The sequence below is a fragment of the Kryptolebias marmoratus genome, linkage group LG17 (assembly GCF_001649575.2).
Source record: "Kryptolebias marmoratus isolate JLee-2015 linkage group LG17, ASM164957v2, whole genome shotgun sequence".
NCBI lineage: Eukaryota > Metazoa > Chordata > Actinopteri > Cyprinodontiformes > Rivulidae > Kryptolebias > Kryptolebias marmoratus.
In genome coordinates, this window is record NC_051446.1 from 11,123,625 (window position 1) to 11,144,265 (window position 20,641).

At 42.2% G+C, this 20,641-nt stretch overlaps 1 protein-coding gene across 7 annotated transcripts in view; it reads right to left on the reverse strand.

Moving 5' to 3' along the window:
• Positions 1-912: 912 nt before the first annotated feature.
• The window catches only part of spag9b (sperm associated antigen 9b), a 44,354-nt gene continuing 24,625 nt past the window's right edge, over positions 913-20,641 (reverse strand). Inside the window, exons 1-28 of one of the 7 annotated variants that reach the window (XM_037980989.1) lie at positions 19,513-19,991; positions 17,854-18,001; positions 15,612-15,695; positions 14,524-14,968; positions 14,295-14,388; positions 13,632-13,756; positions 13,100-13,157; positions 12,101-12,253; positions 11,937-11,994; positions 11,725-11,855; positions 11,559-11,615; positions 11,447-11,450; positions 10,439-10,620; positions 9,613-9,742; positions 9,415-9,504; positions 8,997-9,158; positions 8,718-8,889; positions 8,451-8,642; positions 8,203-8,359; positions 7,808-7,936; positions 7,642-7,722; positions 7,494-7,561; positions 7,256-7,404; positions 7,009-7,180; positions 6,816-6,929; positions 6,558-6,737; positions 5,188-5,319; positions 913-5,101 (exon numbers count right to left, since the gene is read on the reverse strand). In XM_037980989.1, coding sequence (XP_037836917.1) covers positions 4,974-5,101; positions 5,188-5,319; positions 6,558-6,737; positions 6,816-6,929; positions 7,009-7,180; positions 7,256-7,404; positions 7,494-7,561; positions 7,642-7,722; positions 7,808-7,936; positions 8,203-8,359; positions 8,451-8,642; positions 8,718-8,889; positions 8,997-9,158; positions 9,415-9,504; positions 9,613-9,742; positions 10,439-10,620; positions 11,447-11,450; positions 11,559-11,615; positions 11,725-11,855; positions 11,937-11,994; positions 12,101-12,253; positions 13,100-13,157; positions 13,632-13,756; positions 14,295-14,388; positions 14,524-14,968; positions 15,612-15,695; positions 17,854-18,001; positions 19,513-19,682 — 3,765 coding nt within the window. In that variant the 5' untranslated portion in view covers positions 19,683-19,991 and the 3' untranslated portion in view covers positions 913-4,973. Of the gene's footprint in view, positions 5,102-5,187; positions 5,320-6,557; positions 6,738-6,815; positions 6,930-7,008; positions 7,181-7,255; positions 7,405-7,493; positions 7,562-7,641; positions 7,723-7,807; positions 7,937-8,202; positions 8,360-8,450; positions 8,643-8,717; positions 8,890-8,996; positions 9,159-9,414; positions 9,505-9,612; positions 9,743-10,438; positions 10,621-11,446; positions 11,451-11,557; positions 11,616-11,724; positions 11,856-11,936; positions 11,995-12,100; positions 12,254-13,099; positions 13,158-13,631; positions 13,757-14,294; positions 14,389-14,523; positions 14,969-15,611; positions 15,696-17,853; positions 18,002-19,512; positions 19,992-20,641 lie in introns of those variants that run through there. The other 6 variants (XM_037980986.1, XM_025005945.2, XM_025005942.2 and 3 more) reach the window with 6 other exon arrangements.

Sequence of the window (20,641 nt, forward strand, 5' to 3'; positions counted from 1 at the left end):
CCAGGACGCTCTTCTAGCAGGGGTATCGTAGCATTTCTGCTGGATTAACAGCGTCATCCGAAACTGAAAATGATGCAAAGGATAAAATATGGCTACTTTTAGCTTTTAGCTAGTGTTCTGCTTCATTTAGTTTTAACAGTTTCAGCTTCTTCAGCAGTCATTCGGCACTCATGCTGTATTTTTGCAGAAAATGCCATTTCTCTGCTTTCTGAACCTTACTTCAAAATGTTTGAACTATTACTTTTAAACCCATCTAGAAGTTTATCTTAATTTAATGTTGTGTGAAAGCAGGAATAAGTCTTGGACTGCTTCGCAATAAACAAGGTGGGATGAAAGTATTAGCTTTTTGAAGGCATATTAATAGTTTATTCATTTATTTCAGATAGCCGATTTTCCTCAGAGGTATTTATCCTTTTAGAACGGGCTCACTTCCTCGGTTTACTGAAGGTTTCGTCTTTCCTCTGACAGCTGCAGGCGTCGAGGGATGCTCTTTGACGAGAGACGAGACAAGCAGACGAAAATGGAGGCCGAGCAAATAAAAAAAAAAAAAAAGACTTTGTTGCGTACATATTACTTAACCTCCTGCTCCGACGCCGTGACTGTGATCCATGATTCTCCTAAGAACCCAGGAAGAGATTAAAGGCTCTCCGGGCCTCACCCTGCTAAGCTCTCAGTCTCAGTGAACAAGCTGAAACCAAGGCCTTGAATAGAACAGAAGAGGACCAATCGCAGGCCGGGGAGGGGAGCCTCTCTCCTCATAAAAATCACCCCCTATTAAAAAGTCCAGCTCGCCACCTAGTGTTCGTGGAAAGAGGTGTGGGCTCCTTCAGGGCGATGGGATCAGTCTTGATCGAGCTGGTTTCACGTTAGGTGCATTTAATCTGGTTGAAATAAGAGAAGCAGGCACAAAAACAGGTTTACAACTGCTTTAATTGTTTAAAAAAAAATAACATTAAGGCTAGAGATGCTGCACAGGTACAAGATGTGAGTGTACTGCAGACTTTACAAACAAGCTCCTGTCGAGTTCTCCGAAGTTCACCACAGAAACGACAAACTGAAAGTTCCCCCCCCGGATGGGTCGGAGCTTCCTCGGTTATTGCTGAGAGTTCAGGTTGACTTCATCTCCCTGATTCCAACTGGACCGGCTTTACATTTAGAAACAGTGCATAGCTGAGTAAATCCAACAGAAAACAACAATAAACCCAAACCAGCTTCAGGTTTCATACTTATATAATCGTATATATATTCACTTTTAATGTACAAACATACTTTATTCTCAACTGCAAAGGTCGTTGTAAATAATAAATACTGAATCGGCAAAGCTGAAATTATATTTAAATATACATTAGATGCATCTTCTCTCCTAGAGAGAAGACAAACAAACATCTGCATAAGGACAGGCTTTCTGATACTGCTCCAAACAGAAACACGAGTTCAGTGTCAAATACCACGGCAGCTGAGACAGGACAATCCTAGAAAGTCATTTTTTGTGACGTTCTCTCAAGATAACAAGCTGTAATGCTCAAATTAACAAAATAATTGGTCTTTTTATTGTTATTTATCTTGTTCTCAAGAAATACAAGTTAAAATAAGTGGTTTGTTTTAGTAAGATGATGCTCTTTTTCCACAAAAAGAATTGTAGTTATTTCAAGATAACTATTCTTATCTAAAGAGAAGTCATTTGTTTAGTTTTTTTTTTTGTCGGGGTAGTGATGCTTGTTTACATGAAATGAGTTCTTGAGATAAAGACGGTTTTCTGAAGTTTATTATATCAAGAAGATTATCTCATCTCAAGTCTACTTACCAATTTATTTTAATAATTAGGCTCATTTTATTAAGTCGTCTATGTTATTATCAAGCCAGCAATGTTTGTTTTTGGGATAACATCATATTTATCTTATTATCTCGAGATAAATTATTTTTCCTCGTTATTTTGAGATAAATTGTTATTTATCTCAAGAGTTCTGCTCAAATACTCAACTTATCTTGAGATAAAGGAGGTAACAGAAACATTGGAGCTTGTTTTCTTTACATAATGAGTTAATACATTTACTTTTTCCAACTTTTAAAATACAGCTAATTTTCTTTAGATAGCCAAATCAAAATTAAACAAAGAGGTTCTTCTTTATCAGACATAAAGAGGGGGTATGAGCCTGATTCAAGCTGAAAAACATTCATCATTAACATGTTAGTGATAAAAACCTCAGATTCTTTCATTTCTGCATTATAATTATTTTGTTGTGTTGATTGAGAAAAGCTTGTTTCTCGAGATAAAATATAACTAGTTTGGTTATCTCAGGATAAAATATTTAATTTATCCTGAGATAACTTGGCTGTTCTCAGCTTCCATACAAAAAACAAACAAAAAAAAAACAACACTCAAACAAAAATAAATTTTTCCTGTCCTCGGTGAGGTCAGTATAAAAACAAGGATTTTGCAAACAAACTAAACCTTTCCTCTGGAGTCAGGAAGGGATATATATGTATATGTATATATATATATATATATATATATATAAAAATAAAAAACAGGTTTGGTACAAAGGGAGCAGAGCAGCGCAGCAAAATAAAAACTGATAAAAGTCAAAATAAAGATGCCTAACGAGGCGGCTCGCTTCAGTATCTAACTGTAACAGGTTCATCACGTCTCTCACCTTGAAAATATTTCTGTTTACAAATATGACCGTTTAAAAATATATCTATATATTATTACACAAGTATTTCTGTTACAAAAACCTGCATGTTCTGAAAGGTGCCGTGTTGCAGCTTACGGAGAAGCGTCAGTCTTTATCCTTTGGTAGCAAGCAGAACATTCTTTTTTTTTTTTTTTTAAGGAAAAACAAACAAAAAACAAAGTAGAAAAACCTTTCCAACCTTGATATCTAAGGCGTTTTCTTAAAGTGTCGGCGTGGAGCTGGTGTGTGGATGAAAAGCAGGGGATAATAAACACAGATCTGGGAAACTAAAGCAGAAAGACGTCAGTGATTATCTGAAGGTAAAGCTGGGGTAACTGGATGTTTATAAAGAGCCAATAGGATCATTTTGGGGGCTTTTTCAACCTTGCAGCCGCAGACTCAGAGGGGTGCGTCAAACAAAAGCAAAAAGCTACAGAAGACCAGCTAAACAACCAAACTGACAAATCAATACAGATTTAAGAAATATGTGAACTTATCAGGTCCAGGAGAAAAACAGAAAGCTCCACGTTTGGGATTAATGACAGCAATTTGTAACACGGAGGATATTCCTTTGGGTCTTACCACCTCTGAATCTGTCTTTACGTCATCTAGAAACGTGGGGTATCGTTAGCGGAACGGCCGATCGGATCGTCTCCCTAAAAACGGGCTAAAATTTCTAAGGGATTGTATATCTTTTGAAACCTGAAAACCGAGACGAGATGTGAGTATTTTGTTTCAGCAGTTTTAGAAGAGCCTGAATACAAGTAAATATGGACTTTATTCTCCCAATAAAATGAAAAATCGGGAACAATCAGGCGTTGTTGTTGCAGGTTGGCAACAGAAATACTACTCGGCTAAAATTACTCGTTGTTTTTCCAGTGCAAAGGGAAAACGAGCGTGAAAGGAAGGTCAGCTTTTCTTCAACGATTTCCCGCTCTACCTGTCGCAGCTCTATAAAGCTAAAGGCCTTCTGCTAAGCTCCAGTTTGTGCCTCTCGTCAGCATCAGATCTGAAAACCCGGGAGAACGTTTGGAGGAGCCGAGTTTAAGTCTGGCAGGACTAATGAGGTCGTGTCAGTCTTGCATTACGAAGTTATTTCAGCAGAAATGTGATAAAAATCTGCGCTGGAAGTGACCCAAGGTTGTACCGAAAGTGTTACAGCTAGCTGCTGCTGCTACATGAGCTTCCAAATAACCACAGAAACATATGTAAAAACTGTATTGCTAAACGATCTATAAAGCAGAGTAGGCTTAAACAGGCGGCAGCAGGTCACTTTGTTTGTGCCTACCCTCGGACTAGCCATTAGCTCGTCAAACATAAACTCCATTTTCTCCCAGACAGATGCAGTTTTGAGAGCTATTAACAGGTAAGATATTAACCGTTTATCACCCTTTCTCAAAACCCCACTTCAAAATGTCTGAATTGTTGCTTTAAGCTAAAAGTTAGCATCAGTAACAGCATGCTAACATGAAGTAATCAGCGCTTACAGTGGGATCCGGTAAAAACGCTTAAAAACAGAGCTGAAACTAAATGTCATTGGCCTCATAGGCTTTTGGGGCCGTAGGTTTTAGCATTTCATCTCATCAACGACATGCTGAGAAACTTTACTGGGCAATTATAATCTCGAAGGTGCTCAGAATGTGTTCATTATTCTATTTCCAGAGATTATGAACATCTGTTCACAACTTCCTGCCAAGTAGCTTCGGATCAAGTAGGGGAGAAAGTTCCCTTCTTTGTAAAATAATTCAGACATTTTGAGGGAAAACTGTATACCGTTAATGTTGGGGTTTGGGGAAAAAAATTACAAATTAAGCTATTTTTTTATGGTTTCATTGTAGACAGAATATGATCAGTGAGGCACAAACTGGGCTGTCGCCGATTCCTATGAAATATTTACAGCTCTCAAACGAATAAAAAAAACAAAAACACTGGATAAGGTTTGATGTTGATAAAGAGCCTTAAAAGATTGACTCCCGCACAGATCTGTCCAGCTTACCTTACATGGATCGGTCGTCTTTACATTCAGATAAACGTTTTTCCCGGTTTGAAAGTGACGAGTCGCACATCTCAGCTTCACCTCCGATAAAATGAAAGTAGCACAACGTCTCAAACCGACAACATAAAACAAAGAACAGAGCATCGTCGTGCACCCAAGGTTATCTGAGAAAATGCTTTCGGAGCAGGTCTGTTCAGCACTGAAAGCTCAGGAGTGAGTGCGGACTGAACTTGTGCCGACAGAGCAGCTCCTCCTGGCTTCCTGTGCTTTGAGAGAAAAAAGGTAAATCGGGCCTGAACGGGTCACTGGGCTCTGTCCTCATTGGCTGAGACGTGCCAGACGATGAGGTGGCTGCGCTCAGCTTTCGCCAGGAAGGGGTGCAGTTTCATGGGGGCGCCTTCGGCCTCCTCTGCCTCGCCGTCCTCGTCACCTGCGGACACACGGGCTCATGTTGTCTCCAACGGTCTGCTGCGCTTATTGCTGCCCTCCTGTTTCTGTGGCGCAGGGTAAACTCACCCATTCTGAAGTCGATGTAGCCTTCTCCTCCACTCATCACCAACATGGTCTTGCTTCCTTCCTGAGTGGACGAGTCAGAGGACTTTTCTCCTGCCGTCTCTCCTCCACAGAACGCAGACAGATCAGAGTGACCTGAAAGCAGAGAGAGACAGACTGTTTAAATCAGATGTGGTCAGGCTCTGTATTTGTCTGTTTTCAACATATCTGCAGCTGGATTAGATTTATATTGGATCTAAAACACTAGAGTAACAGAACAGAAGACCTGACAGGTCATCTTATTGTTCATTATTAAATAGTTTAATGAACAGTTTTGTACCATATTTATAGGTGACTAGGCAAGATTTTAAATGATTAGTTTATATTTGGTCTCTGAAAATGTCCCGTGGCATACCTAGTTTGTTTTACTTCAGAACAGAAACAACACTGGGGCCCTTGTTTCTGTTCCAAACCCTGAACATCCCATAGAGCACCTTTAAATCCATTATTAGAAAAAGGTCCTCCCTTCAACTCACAAACTGGGCGAGGAGGGCATTAATCAGAGAAGCAACCAAGAGGCTAAAAATAAGCCTGATGGAGCTGAACTCTTCTGCACGGATGGGAGGATCTGTGCTTCATGGAGGAGCAGCAGAAAAAATAAAAAGACTGATTAAAGAAAAACGTCGACCATTTTTAATTTCTTTCACTCAAGGGAAAGGTGCTTAGGACTACATCTCAACAGTGAAGCATGGTGGTGGCTGCATCATACTGTGGGGATGTTTTTCTTCAGCAGGGACTGAGAAACTGGTCAGAGTGGAAGGAAAGATAGATGACGAAAAATATAAAGAAATTCTTAGGTATTCTAGAGATTTAAGACTGGGACGGAGGTCCGATGAGCCGAAACTCTCTGCTGAAGAACGCTCCACTGGGTCAAGGAGAACCTGTTAAAGGTCCAATCAAAACCCAGACCTCAGTCCGACTGAGAACTGGTCTGATTTAAATGATGTTGGAAACAAATAGCTCCCATTTAACCTGAAGGAGCTACAGCTGTTTGGTCCCGAAGAACGAACAAAACTTTCAGCAGTTAGATGGACCAGGATCACAGAGACGGACCTGAACAGACTTGTTGCTGCAAACGGTGGCAACGCACATTATTTACTTTGTGGGTGTGAAAACAAATGCACGCACCCACTTTTCAGTTTTTTATGTTTTAGAACTATTTAAACAAGGGGTTTTTTCCCATTTAACTTCATTAAACTGAAGTATTTTCGCTGAATAATTACTTTAATCCAATTCAAAACCCAATTAAATCTCAGGTTGTTAGGCAACAGTAAAAGAGCCTTTAATAACAGCCTTGGCCGAGGCTCCAGCTGCATCAACATAAGTTCACGTACCTGGAACTGCAGCGAAGAACTGGACAGCGTTCCTGTGACCGTGGAAACTGAGCTGAGCGTGAGCCATGGAGCAGTAGGGAACGAACGTCCCGGCTGTCACTTTGTCTCCACTGTCGTCTGCGTACACACGGACCACTCCTCCAGGGTGGTTACCTGCTGCCTTTGCTACATTGTTGGTTGCTAAACGGACAAGAAAAATATCTGAGCGGGACACATCAGAATGTTTCGTTAATCCATCTTTTTTGCTCTTGAACCTACCCTCTGTCAGAGGGATGGAGATGATGACTCCATTACCAGTCCCAATCCACAGACGATTACATGACACCATGAGAGCCGTGATCCTCACAAACGAGAAGCCCAGTTTGCCCGTACCTGCGCACCAATCGAACATTCTGTCGTTAAGGGCTTTTTATTTTGAAAACAGGAGACATTTCGGCAACAGCGCGCTGACCGAGCATCTTGCTGACGTAGGGCTCGATGTCGATGTCCTGGAGGTGCTGGTAGGTGCGAGCGTGGAACAGCCTGAGGGTGGAGTCCAGCTTAATGGACACCCAGATGCCGTCGCCGTGCCAGGCCAGCTGACGAACCTGACTGTCTTTACGTGGGTGGGCGTCAAATGATGTCTGGACAAGGCGGAAACACATGAAGCAAACATGTGGATGTTACCAAATGTTTAAATCGCATATAAGTCTTTTTACCTCCATCTTCATGGCTCTGGGATGCACCACATAGATCTTGTTCCTGTAGCCACACCACACCTTGTCGTGCACGATTGTCATGCAGCGGATGGAGTGGTGCTGCTTCCCCAAATCTAACAGGTGGTAGTTGGTCAGGTCCCACTGTCCATCTTACAACAAAAAAATCAAAACAATGAAGCCCACATCTGTTTGGTGCTGTGTAAACATTCTACACAAGGAGGTATTTTAGGTCTCTCACCTACTCCTCTGTGGAAAATGGCCAACGTGCTGTCGGACAGACTGACCAGTATGCGTCCTTTCACGTGTCTGTTGGTGAGACGTGGTTAAACAAACAAGCAGAGAGAGAGAGAGAAACAACCTACAACCATCTGCCTGAATGAACTTACACTATGCCGACCACAGGCTTCTTCAGCTTCACAGAGTGGAGACATTTCTTCCAGTGAGCCACAGACGAGTGCACATACACACTAGGGTCAGAGAACAGAAAATTACAAGAAATATGCTCACACATGCAGACAGATGTGGAGAGATCAGGGAAAATAAGAGCCCCACCAGCCGTTCTGCGCCCCCAGCCACATGGTGGGCAGAACACTGCTCATTTTCTGGGCCTCTTCTATCATGGGGTCAGGTTCTTCTGTGCTGGGGTTGGAGCTCACCCCATCTTTCAGCAGGTCGCTCTCCCTGCTCATAGAGACGACAGGGAACACAAAGGATCAGGTTAAGTTTGTGATTATTGCTTCACATAATTGTCCTAATAAATTAGATTTAGAAGGTGTGTGGATATGCAGAGTGCTCATTTTAGACGACACAAGGACTAACGTACTAACTCTACACAAGGTTACTGATTGGCAGAGTGTTTCGTCTTTGTAGCTGTACTAACAAGTGACCTTCGAGTTAAACAGACTGAATTATAACCGTGTGCTTGGTGATAAACCTCCTGATGTTACCTCTGAGAGTAGTTGGCCGGGGCCTCTCTTGCCTGCTGAGCTCCCAGTGGATCTGTAAACACGTGCTCTGTGTAGACGCCCCTCAGAGCTTCACTGTGGTCAACAGGTCCTGCACTCGTCTCTGTCGCCTCCGTGGCTTCTTCTGCTGGTCTCGGGTCTGTCGCGAGAGTCGGTGCAAATGTTCAAATGCGCATAAAACTGGGTGAATAACGAGCAGCAGATCCGGACAGCTCTATCTTCCTCTTTACCTGGACGGTCCCCTGTCTGAGGAACAGCTGTTGCACCCTCGGCTTCGCAGCCCACCACTGTGATGCCTCCAAGAACACTGTCACCGCCACCTGAGCTGCTAGTGGCTGCTGACAAGCTGCCATCTCCCTCTGGTCCCAGATCAGACTTCAGAGACACCTCCTCCCCAGCAGGGTAGTCTGTCTCTCTTGCACCTGAACAGAGGAGATTCACAGAGTTTAACTCGATTCAAAATGAGTCTTTTGTACGTTTTTATCATCTTCACTGACCTGGAACGCTAGTGATGCAGAAGACGTGCGAGTTACAAACAATGAAGCTCTCCAGGATGTTTCCAGGCTGGTTGGCATCGATGACAACAACCTTTGAGGTGGACTGAGTGCTGGTGGAAATCCAAACCAGTGATGAAAACTCGTCCTGGTGCTGCAGCTCCTTCTGCTGCTCCTACAAAGCCAACAACAGGAGAAAAATGACTCAAGATGGGTTTGAAGTAGCAGTAACTATCGGACTAATGTTGCAGCTAAAACAGAAACGAAATTGTGTTTGCTTACTTTTAGCTCTTGATCCAGTTTATCCAGGCTACTCTGAGACCCCGTCTTCTTTTTAGGACTCTCTTGGCCTGATGAGTCACTGTAAAACACACTGGCCCCCACTATGGAGCCTCCGTCTCTGGTTTTCCCTCCAGACAGATTCACCCCTGCAGCACACCACAGCTATAGGACAGATATAGTTACAGCAGTGACACAACAAAACACACACCGACGCTGCCATAAACAACATTTTACTTATACAGTTTATCAAAAACCTGACACTTGATTATGTTGGCGTAGCTAGATATTACAAACTCCTTTGGGCTGGACTTTCAAACTGCTTGTTTATTTATTTATTTTTTTAGCTAGCATGTTTCAAGGTTCTGAGCCAAGTTTCTGCAAATCTACAAGTATGATGATTAGAAGCTGAAAGAAGCACCTTCATAGAAGGATCTTTTTCATCCAGAGGTCTGAGAAAAACAGGAACAGGTAGATTCTTCATCTTGCCCTCTGCCTGAGCACCATTGACCTGAAAACAAAGAGCCAGCGGCACTGTGTTATGGATCACGTCTTGTGTAGTTTAGAAAAGAAAAAAAATATTCAAAGGGTACAGGTTGGGTGCTAATAAAAGGCTTACTTTGTATTTCTTGGGTAGGCTCCAGCCGTACGCCTGCACTCGGTCGTCCTCCTTCTGAACGTGAGCTTTGACCTGTTTGTACTGAGCCCGCTTCTGTTCTCGTCTCGACGTCACGCTTTCAGCTGGCGCTCTGTGGGACAAAAAAAAACCAACAAAAAAAAAACAGGCCCTTCATAACTTCAGAGCTCCTACTTCAATGTTCCCGACTTTAATTTACAGGTTTTTATGTTGATTTTTTAACTTTTACTGTAAATGCACAATACAAAATGGTTATCAGAGAATGACACTTCTAAAAAAAACAGTTACCTGTCATTTTATAGACTTTTTCTTCTTCTTTATAAATACACGTTACATTTGATCAACTGCTTCAGTTCAGAGTAAAATAGAAACAGTAGCATATCAGTGTAACCATTTTTTAACATTATGTGGAACATGTGCCAAACTCAGATCTTTTTATGTGAGGTTTTGTGAAAAGAGTGCAACATGTAATATTTTACCCACGACCGATTAAAGAAACAGTTTAATTCTGATCCAATTTAAGACAATCTGAGCAGAGCTGCCATCTTCAAACAGCTCCAGTCTCCCAAATCTCTTAGTAATTCATCCGAATGACAATTTTTTAACCTTCACTCTCTGGGTTTGGGATATGTTTGTCTCTGACGTGTGTGGAGAGTTCCCTGGTCTTCATGGTAGCTAGGGGTGTAATGTACGTCTAAGTCACAGTAGAACGATTACTAGAATACCACCCATTATACACTGCATAAGAGTAATTTTTGCCTCTTTGTTGCAAATTCTTTCTGCTTCTGATTCCTACAGAGAAACTCACTCTTCATTGAGGAAATCAAACGCTTTGCTCTTGTCGCTGGGCAGCTGCTGCAGGGTGCTGCTCTTCTTCTTGACGGAGGGCTGGATCTGGGAGGTGGGCGCGTTGTACTTGACGTTCACTGGGGCCTCCGCCGGCGGCTTCTTGCCCGCTCCGCCCGACGAGCTAAACAAACGGCTGAAACTGGAGGTGTAAGGGCAGGGAAGTAGAGAGGAAGAAAAAGGAAGAGAGAGAGGGGGGGGGGAAGCACACAAAGACAAACGTATAGAGGGGTGGACACAAGCGGTAGCTCCAGCAGTTAGATGGGGTTTACCATTTTAGGGTTAAAGGGTTCTTTTCCATGCCAATATGCGACTGAGACACATATTCCCATAAACTTGCTCTGACTTTGTAAATCTGCTTTCAAATGGAAAAGCATGACAGACGTGGTTCTCAGGAGAGCAGGGAGTTAATAATACGCACAGACTAGGACGTTAGTAAACAACACAGAGCAGAGAATCCTTCACTTCCCCCTTCCTTTACAGTAAATGCATCACTTTGCGTGCAACTAATGTTTAGCTCTTAATACTTAGCAGCTCCACACGCCTGCTCTTTTTTCAAACAATAAATCAGCACTGTTAAACTGTCAGGTTTCTTCCCTATGTTCTCGCCTTCCCTCCTATCAAACACCCACCCACCCCAACCAACACACCTCCTGCACACAGACGTCACAACATCAGGCAGAATATAAAGGGACACACAGAGCAGAGATGGTAGATGTATCAGATTCCGTTTGTTTCCACATGTTTTGCCAAATAACACCAAGTTCAAACCAAATCAAACCCATTCCTTAAAACTCAACAAAGGAGAGCACAAGTAAATGTTGCAAATGTTGAATAACATTGCTGTAAAAGTTTGATTTTCCCAATCCATCTTTTAAGGTTATGTACAGACTACTCCCAGAGCTGGCTCTCCTCTGTTAAGAGTTTGTAATAAGAATGAAATTTTTAAAAGCCATACAAGATTTACCTACATCCTGAAGAAAATGACCATAAAAAGGCAAAAGAAATGCAACAAAAAAAGACTTCAATGACAGGACTTGTTGGTATTTTGAACCTCACATAAAAAGAAAGGAGGAGCTTACAACTGCCAGAGGCTGGATTTCTTCTTCTCTGGAAGAGATGAATTCTCCTTTGAAGCTCTGAGGAAAAAATTAAAACATTATTCCTCAACAAAACATGACACTTATTTCTACTGGAAACCTCTCATTGGTAAAAATCTGTTGGTAATCTCTACTTGTGCTGTTGTACCGGATCATTTCTGTCCACCTGACGGCTTCCTGCAGCTCCATCAGCCTCTCCTTATACTGGTTCCTCTCCATCAGGACTCTGGCCATCTCCACTCTGGTGAAGCGTTTCCTCTGAGCTGTGGGCACATCGCTCTGCAGGCACAACACGATCACGCGTTCACGACACCTACAATCTACATATCTGTAGGTGCTAGTAGAGAGAAATGGACTCACATCGTCCTCATTGTCATTCTTGATCTTGTGTTTGGTCTCCTCCAGTTCTGCTTTAACTCTGCAACAAAGAACCCAACCAAGTGTTGTACAAACACGTCCATACAAAGCAGTTTGTCCGGCGGTGAACAGCGATGTGTATAAAGTGTACTCTTAGATCAACGCACTTCTTGAGCTCCTCTTCCAGCTCTTTGTTCTTCTCCTCCAGTTTGGTTTTGGCCTGAGTGACAGCGTCCAGCTCTCCTCGCAGGACCTCCTTCTCACACGACAGCTCATCCACTTGAGCGATCAGGTCGTTCTTCACCACATTCAGTGCGTTTCTGCAAAACACGGACGGATAAATGTTCCACATTAAGCACCGGATGGATGCAGCGTTTGTTCCTTGTCGTCAAACAGGAAGTATATTTCTGAAACGCACTTAGATCCATAGGATTAAATTATTCAGGATGACTTTCAAGTTAGAAAAGAAGTGTTTATAAATTATTTCAGCTTCAAGTTGATGCGGAGCAGGTTTTATCCCCCTGCAAAGCTCAAAAAAAGGAGCAGAAACAAAGCAAAGAACTGTATGTAAAAGTTCACATAATGGGTCAGTTTTTCCTGTGAATCTTAACTTTATTTCCTGCCTTATATTAAAAGGAGTTTCCCCCTTCTCCTTTACTCTGGGTTAGAAATGGGCCCTCTTCTCTGCTTGCTTGCACCTCCTCGTTTCTCCTCTTTATTTCCAGTCTGGCCTCTCTAACTTTATCTCCCAGTCCTTCAACCTGTGCTGTACCTCTGATGACCTCATTCCTAATCCTGTCCATCCTCGTCCCTCCCAAGGAGAACCTCAACATCTTCAGCTCTGCCACTTCCAGTTCTGTCTCCTGTCTTTTTGTCTCCAAACCATACAACATGGCTTCTCTCACCACTGTCTTGTAAACCCTTCCTTCGCCCTTTGCTGCCACCCTTTTGTCACAAATCACTCCTGAAACTCTTCTCCATCCACTCCATCCTGCCCGCACTCTCTTCTTCATGCAAAATGCAATAAACAAAACAAGAAGCACAAAACCACCAATATAAAAGATACAAATTATATCACTCATTCATATTACCATTATTAGGTTAAGATTTTTTTGTCTTATGAAAAATAGAATAAATCCTTTTCAGAAATGAAAATAAAAACTAACTTGGTTTCCAGCAGCTGGGTGTTCTCATGGATGAGGTGTTCGACCTCTCGACCCATACCTGAAAAAGATCAGCCATATTATTAAGTTAAAACAACTTTGTAATCACCTCTTCTCTACAAATATTCAAAAATCCTAAATCTTTCTATAATTCTTTGCCTTTCCACTTCTTCAATCTTACCTAAAAAGTTGTAGTCTGAGAGTCATGCAGAGGATGTTCAGAAAGGTTTAATCAAACGGTTAAAATGTTTCTGATCTACAGAATCACAGTCCTTCACAACACTGTACTACTTATAATCTAATAAAACTAAGAAAAGCTACAAAAGGAAGAACAATGTAAAGATAATCAGGGACACAAAGACAACAAGGTTTATAGATCTGGGAGAAAATCGCTGATACACACCAGAAAACTCATCTGTGAGGAAGTTAAAGCCCAACAGCCAAAGAAAACACAATTCAGAAAACTATTTGTGAATAATAAAAAATAAATAAATTAAAAACAAATCCTAAGTTACAAGAGAGCGAGGCTTCTTACCCAAAAGGTCAGCCCCTTCGTCCACGTCTCCTACGAGGTCATTCCCTGCAGACGACAGCTCCTCAAACAAAGAGTCAGTGTTGCGGTTGAATGCCAGATTCTCTATCCCACCTTTCGTTGGTGTGCTGGACCGGGAGGAAAGGAACGGAGAGAAAACGTGAGGCGTGACAACAAGGATGATTATCGGAAAGACAAAATCACTTTAGGCTTGTTTTTGACACTTCAAGTTGTGTAAACACTAAGTGTGACTTAATCACAACCTTGAAAGGGATATTCCAGCCATTTAGAAGTGGTGTTTGTTGTAGACAGCTCTTTGAACGGCTTCTCTTTAGAGAAAGACTTTAAGTCCAACAGGACTGAAGATCTATCAGTTAGTCTAAAAGCAGCCGAAACCAAAGTGGATACTAGCTCCACTCTCTAAAACTTTGTAATGGTTTATCCAAATACTTTTCATACATGTGTTTGCATTAACTACAAGGAAATTTAGAAGATTGGAGTTGTTTTAGGATGGCAGCCCCATTTAGACTTCACTGATGAGCTCAAAGTTTTGCCCAAGCAGACTCACTTCTAATGGAGTCTTAAAAAACTCTAATCTTCAAGTTTTTCACAGCAACTAAATCTGCCAAGCTAAAAACCCTTGGTTGTCCACAGACAGTCCAATACCTGGTTCCTCTGCAGCCATCAAAGTCCATGTCCAGCTCAGGGGTGGACTCAATGATAGCCTGAACCTCAGACTTCTCCACGTTCTCTGCTCCATCTAACAGGATTACCCGAGGAATTAAAAAAATGATTCAATGTACAACGATCAATGAATGTTTTAAATCCAAGTTTAGGTTAAATACTGTTGGCCTTATGGAGTGTAAGCAGAAGGAGCTGAAAATGGAAGCGTCACCTTCAGTTTTCAGTGCCGTTCCAGCACTCTGGCTGGACTGTTGTTCTTCCTGCACTGCTCCTACGTCCTTCCCGCCCTCTGCATTGCCATTCTTCATGTCCAGGTTCTTGCCGAGCCCACCTGACGTATCCTGTTCCTGTAGAGGTGTGTCCACAGACTCCACGGCAACATCAGAAGGCGCTGCAGACAGCGGTGTAGAGGAGGCGACCCCTTGTCCAAGACTGGCCACGTCACGAGGAGGTAACGGTGTGCCGGGCTGAGAGTTACCGCCATGTGTGGAGGTGGTTGTGTTTGATTTAGAGGAATCTCCCTGAGAGGACATGGAAGCGTTGGCTTTGGACCGTCCATCACTTGAAGACGCAGCCATTCCAGTTTTAGAGATATTTCCCTGATTAGTGGGCGTGCTGGGCTTGGCGCTTCCACGATTTGCAAAGGCCATTTCATCCTGATGGTGAACAGAAAGCAGGTGGAGGAGGGAGAAGGAGAAAAATCAGGAAACACAAAAGAATAAAACAGTCAATCAATCAGACTATAAAAACCTCAGTGTTTCTACTAAAACTTCACAAACCTGGTGGATATATTCTTAGGTAAAAAAAATAACATGATATTGATCTGTGTTTGAAACCAACTGTTTAGATCCGTGTCTCTGGATTGTAGTCTGGGAAACTTTGAGAGATATGACAATGTATTTGGCACTTTCAGAATGTTTTTTTTTTACTATTACAGAGCAAATAGTACAAGGAGCAAATATATATATATATATATATATATATATATATATATATATATATATATATATAGTGAATAAATACAAATACCACTTCAACAAACATTCACAAGTGTAAACAGAGTCAGTTCAGAAAATTCTCATTTTCACATCTGGTTTATGTCCAAATCATCAAAACATTCAGTTACTGAACAATTATGACAGAAAAGCATCGCAAGTTTTCAAAAATCTAAAGGTTTGGTCTGGATGTTAGCAGGATTTAGTATTTAAGCATGCAGCAAATTCTGCACCACACCTTTGATGAAACAAAACCATGACGCAGGTTAGTCTCATGGATGCTCTTCATTAGAAACACGTCTACCTGCGACTCCTCAACGCCCTGATCCGGAAAATCCTCCTGTGAGCGTCTACCTTCCTCTCTGATTGTGGAGAAAAGCTCCTCAAACTGAGAGACATTAAAAGACCGGGTTCACTTACCTTTCAACTTAAAAATTAAAGAGCAGAAATATATTCAGGTTACCCACTGTAATATTTCATTTGAGCGGATTATTAGAATTCAGAAAAAGCAAAAAAAACTTAGTAAAATATTTAAATATTTTTTTTAAATCAAACCAAATCTATTCCATTAAAAAAAAAAACAGAAAAGCAGAAACAGCCTAAAAAAATAAATTAATAAATCACAACTAGACCACAAAACTCAAAGACGCAAACAAAAAATCTTTACACAAACAGTAAATAAATAAAAACACTCAATAATAAATTTATTTTTGCTCTGCTCTATTCAAAGCAATGTTATTGAACATCAGCCTTGTTTGCTCATTGTAGTATTACGGTGTATAAATGTTTAGCTGTAGCAGATAAACCCGCATCTGCAGCAGGAACCCCAACATGTAATCTGTCATTATTCACGCACGTCCGTCACGCGGGGTCGTAGGTTGAGCAGGAGGCGTGTCGATGACATCATCGCTTTCAAAAAGTTGCATTTTGTCCGTCTACATGAAAACGCAAGATCATCGTTTCGAGGTTCTTCCTCACTTCAAAACCCTGTTTTGTTTTGTTTTTTAAATCACCATTTTGTGGCTCCTAAAACGGTGCTCCTGTGTGGACGCAAGGCTATAATGATACAACGTTTTATTTATTTTAGCAGCAGATTCACAAAACTCAATTCCCATGTGGACGGGGCCACTGTTAACTGAAGATTCATCTACATATTTAAATTTGTGTTGTCTTTTAAATGATAAAATGGGTAATTCAGTTTTTAAAATATTGATTCCATATTTTTCTGTTTACTGACAAGAAAAGGTAAAAATTATCATTTAATTAAATTCATATGAATGTTTTACAAACCCAGAATGATCAGCAATAAAAAGAAATTGTTCACATATTTGCAGCCAAGTGATTATCCTAAACAGGTGGAGAGTACACAGTTTATGACTGCAACTGTTTTCTGTGGTTTCCTGCAGCACTGAATGTGACCTACTAGTTAACGGCTGTGTGTAAATAAAAACTGAAGTGGTATTTACAGTACCAGTCCAACACTCAAGGGTTTCATCACTTTCCATTGTGGCACCCTAATAATAATTCACCTCGAGTTGTTTTTCCTGTTAATCCTCATCCCTGCTGAGCTATAAATAGCAAAGAGCGGATGGAAAAAAAAAAAAAAAAATCTATCAGGACAATAACAAAGCATCTGCTTACATCCCTGTCACCTTGAAAAACAACAGATGCTGCAACACATCGTAAACATGTTGGAGCTTTTTCACATCCTCACTGAACAAATATTTCCTTTTCTGTACGTACCTATTCCACCCCTTCTACAAGGAGTACTGCCTTTAAAGCTGGCGTCGCCCTGTTGTTGCTATAGTTACACAAGGCGGCAAACTAGGGTTGAGTGTCCCCGTCTTCTAAACGAGAAAAACTCAACTCTGGCCCTCCAAAATAAAACATTTCCACAGGAAACATTCCCAAACGAACGAACAGATGCAACTGAGAATCAGTAGCTGTAAATCTGTAGAAAATGTCCACGGGAAGACAGAAACACAAAGGCAGTAAAGTCCTGTTTAGCATAACTGTGTGTCACTGTGTCGAGAAGGGAAACAATGGAGAGTCCTAAAACTGGAACGAACTGTGGGAAAATATACTTCTTATCAGAGACCAAACTAGTGTAAAAACGACAAATGAATACTTATTAGATGCACATTAATATTCATGACGGAGCCTTCCTGGAGGCATGAACTCCAACGGCAACAATATGAAAGACACTGTGTCTCCACCACCCTCCCTGGAGGTTAAAAGCAGGCCCCAGAATGGTACCACTTCCTCTGCATCCTGGGCTCCAAGCCACCAGATTTCACACACACACTCACACACACACACACGCTGTTAAAAATTCTGGTCACACTGAACAAGTCCTTTTCTCTGAATAGAAATGTTCTCTTTCGTTGGCGTTTGTTGGCAGCAGGAGTTTTCATTTAGTTTCCACAACATCTTAAGCAACCTGGAGATGATGTCACCGTTCAGGTCTGTGGGAAGTTCAGCAACTTCACAGTCTGCATCTGATTATTTGGAGATAAAGCCTTGGACTTTAAATCAGGAGTTCATACCTTGAGGCTGGTGTTGGACAGCGGATGGCTGACGTTGTTGAACCTCCAGGGTTCAGATGGGGGGTCGCTGGGTTCCCTCTGGAGTTCAGGGGTCACGCCATCAATCCCAGGAAGTTGGAGGATGCCCATGGAGATGGGACGCTCCTTCCTGGAGAGAAATGGGGAGAAATTTACACCCAGAAAAACAAAAGCTTGGACAGAAAGTTATTTAAAAACTTAAAACAGTGTGAATTTTTTGCGTGTTACAAAAATATCCACCCCCTTGGTATTGTTTTTATTTTGTTGCCTTGAAATCTTGAATTTAAATGGATTTTCAATTTGATTTTAAGTAATGGATTGACACAAATACTTCAGCTTAATGAAGTTTAAATAAATAAATAAATAAAAAAGTGGATGCATATGTTTCTACCCTCTTTGCTTTAAAGGACGAAACCATTACCGAAAATAAAAAGGAGTTAGTAACACTCGTAGTAAAGTCAAAGAACAAGTAATTTAAAAGGCAATAAGACGACTGGTGAATGAGACGCTCTATAAACAAGTGGTCCCCACTTTTTGCTTTTGACCCACAAAATAAAAGTTGAAGACTTGTGACCCTGACTATATTACAGAATTTCACAAAGACTGATAAACCATTTAACAAGAACGTCAAACTTTAGATAAGTTTCTTTTAGCATTTTAATTGTTTTGGAACAGCTGAAGCTAAATATGCTATTGGAAATCCTTTTTAAAGTTCATTTGATTTCCCTCGATTTTCTCAGGACCCCACACCTCATGGTTCACGACTCTAAGTGGGGTTCTGAGCCCAACTTTGGGAACCCCGCTACAAACCATGCTGGAAAACGTTTTCACCCTCCTGTGATCATACTCTCGCCGTGAGGTTAAAAAAAGAAAGTGAAGTGAAGAAACACAAGCTGTGATGTGAAATTCACCCCTAAATTGTCAACTTCACAGAGCAGTGAAGTAGATCTGCAGAATTTAATTAAAACAAATCTTGTGTATGTGACAAAACCATTGGGACTATATAGAGGAGTGTTGCAGCGTTGCCTCCTTTGGGGCTAAAATGGTGGGAGGGGAAACACGGTTGTTTGGCTTTTTAACTCCATAACAGCCAAACTGTAGCACAACCCTTTCTGCAGCAGTCGACATGACAGAGATACACTTTAAAACAACTCTTATTTCTGACAGAAAAGCATCCGGTAAACAAACACATCAGCATATGTTAGGCAAATCAAACAGAGTGACCAGAACAATGGGAGCCAGCAGAGAATGATGACAAGCAGGAAAACAATGAACAAACCACCATATTGAAAGTAGCAGTTCAAAAGAAGGCCACCCATGGGGGCCAACGCTGCCTGTGCCTTTTGAACTGATCAGAAAAAAAAAAAGAGTTTAGAAATTCTCTATCATGAAATAAAAACACGATTAGGAATTAATTTAGTAAAAAAATGTTAGGGGCTTCAGTTGAGAAATGACTCCTGCCACTCAGACGCATCTCCTGACCTACTTTCGGTGAGCAGGCTCATACTATCTGACTGCAACACACCCACATGGCAGCAGCTCTGCCAGGCAGCCACTGCATGAGCCTACAGAGAAGATAAATGATGACAGATGACTTTTAGATGTTGAGGAAGTGAAATAACACACACATACAGCTTGTACCTGGTTTGTTTGGGAATGGAGGGTAATGACGGCAGGGCAGGCAAGCCTCTGGTGGAGACAGAGTAGTGAACCAGCAGCAGCACTGACAGAGACACCAGCACAGCAGAGTTGATGACCACCGCTCCCCCAACAAAGCCAAAAACAAACAGCAGCATACACCCGGGGCTCATGGCCCCCCAGACTGCGGCCCAGTGCCTCACCAGGGGGCCGAGCGGTTCGACGACACGGTCGAGAAAAACAGTACAAAAAATAAATAATAATAATAAGGTGGTGACGTTCCCTGAAGCAGTCCAACGCAGAGGTGAGCGCAGAGCAGAGGATGCTGCAGCTCAGAGTTGGAGCAGATTACAGACGAAACAGCAGCAGGAATCCTGATGGCTTCGGCAGCACTGATTATCAGAGCAGCAGGCTGAGGCTGGTCGCAGCGGCAGCTCTCCGCCGCTGTACCCCGCTGCCAGCTGATTCTGCTTCCCTTCCTCCTTTACTCCTACGATCGTGTGCCAAGACGCAACTCGTCTGCCGCTGTGCTGTCTAGAACACCGACGCCCTTTCCCTCTCACTGTCAGAGCTCCCAGCACCCCTCCCTCCCTGCCTGCCTCCATCTCCCTCTCTCATTAGGATGCTGAGGCAGACTGCTCCATGTGTCCCAGAGGGCTGCCGATAGGCTGAAAAACAGGGTGCCCCGTCAGAAAAAGAGTCTGTATTTATACTCTCTTGAGCCCATTAGGTGTATGAGCGTGTTACTTGGTACATGTTAACAAGGAGGGTGGTTCAAATTGGATAGTTGAGTTTTGTGGAAGTAATTTACATACAACCACAATAAAAAGTACTCCAAGGTTCTCTTTCATAGCATTCGTTTCGTGTCTCACATTAGGAACGCCCATGGCGTGACCTCATCAGAAGCTCCTATTACATTACGCCAGCCAGGATTGGCTGGAGATACACTCGTCAGCGTCACCCGCTGCCACCGGGGGTCTCCGAGTTCGGCCTCGAGTCCTGCTCGCTAGATTTCCCGGCAACGGGTGACTGCGAGCTTTCCGACGCCGAGTCGGGGCTACCTTTCTCGGATAACGACGAGGACTATGACCCATCTCCCCCGCTTTCGGGTCGGGTTGAAAAACCCCCGCCC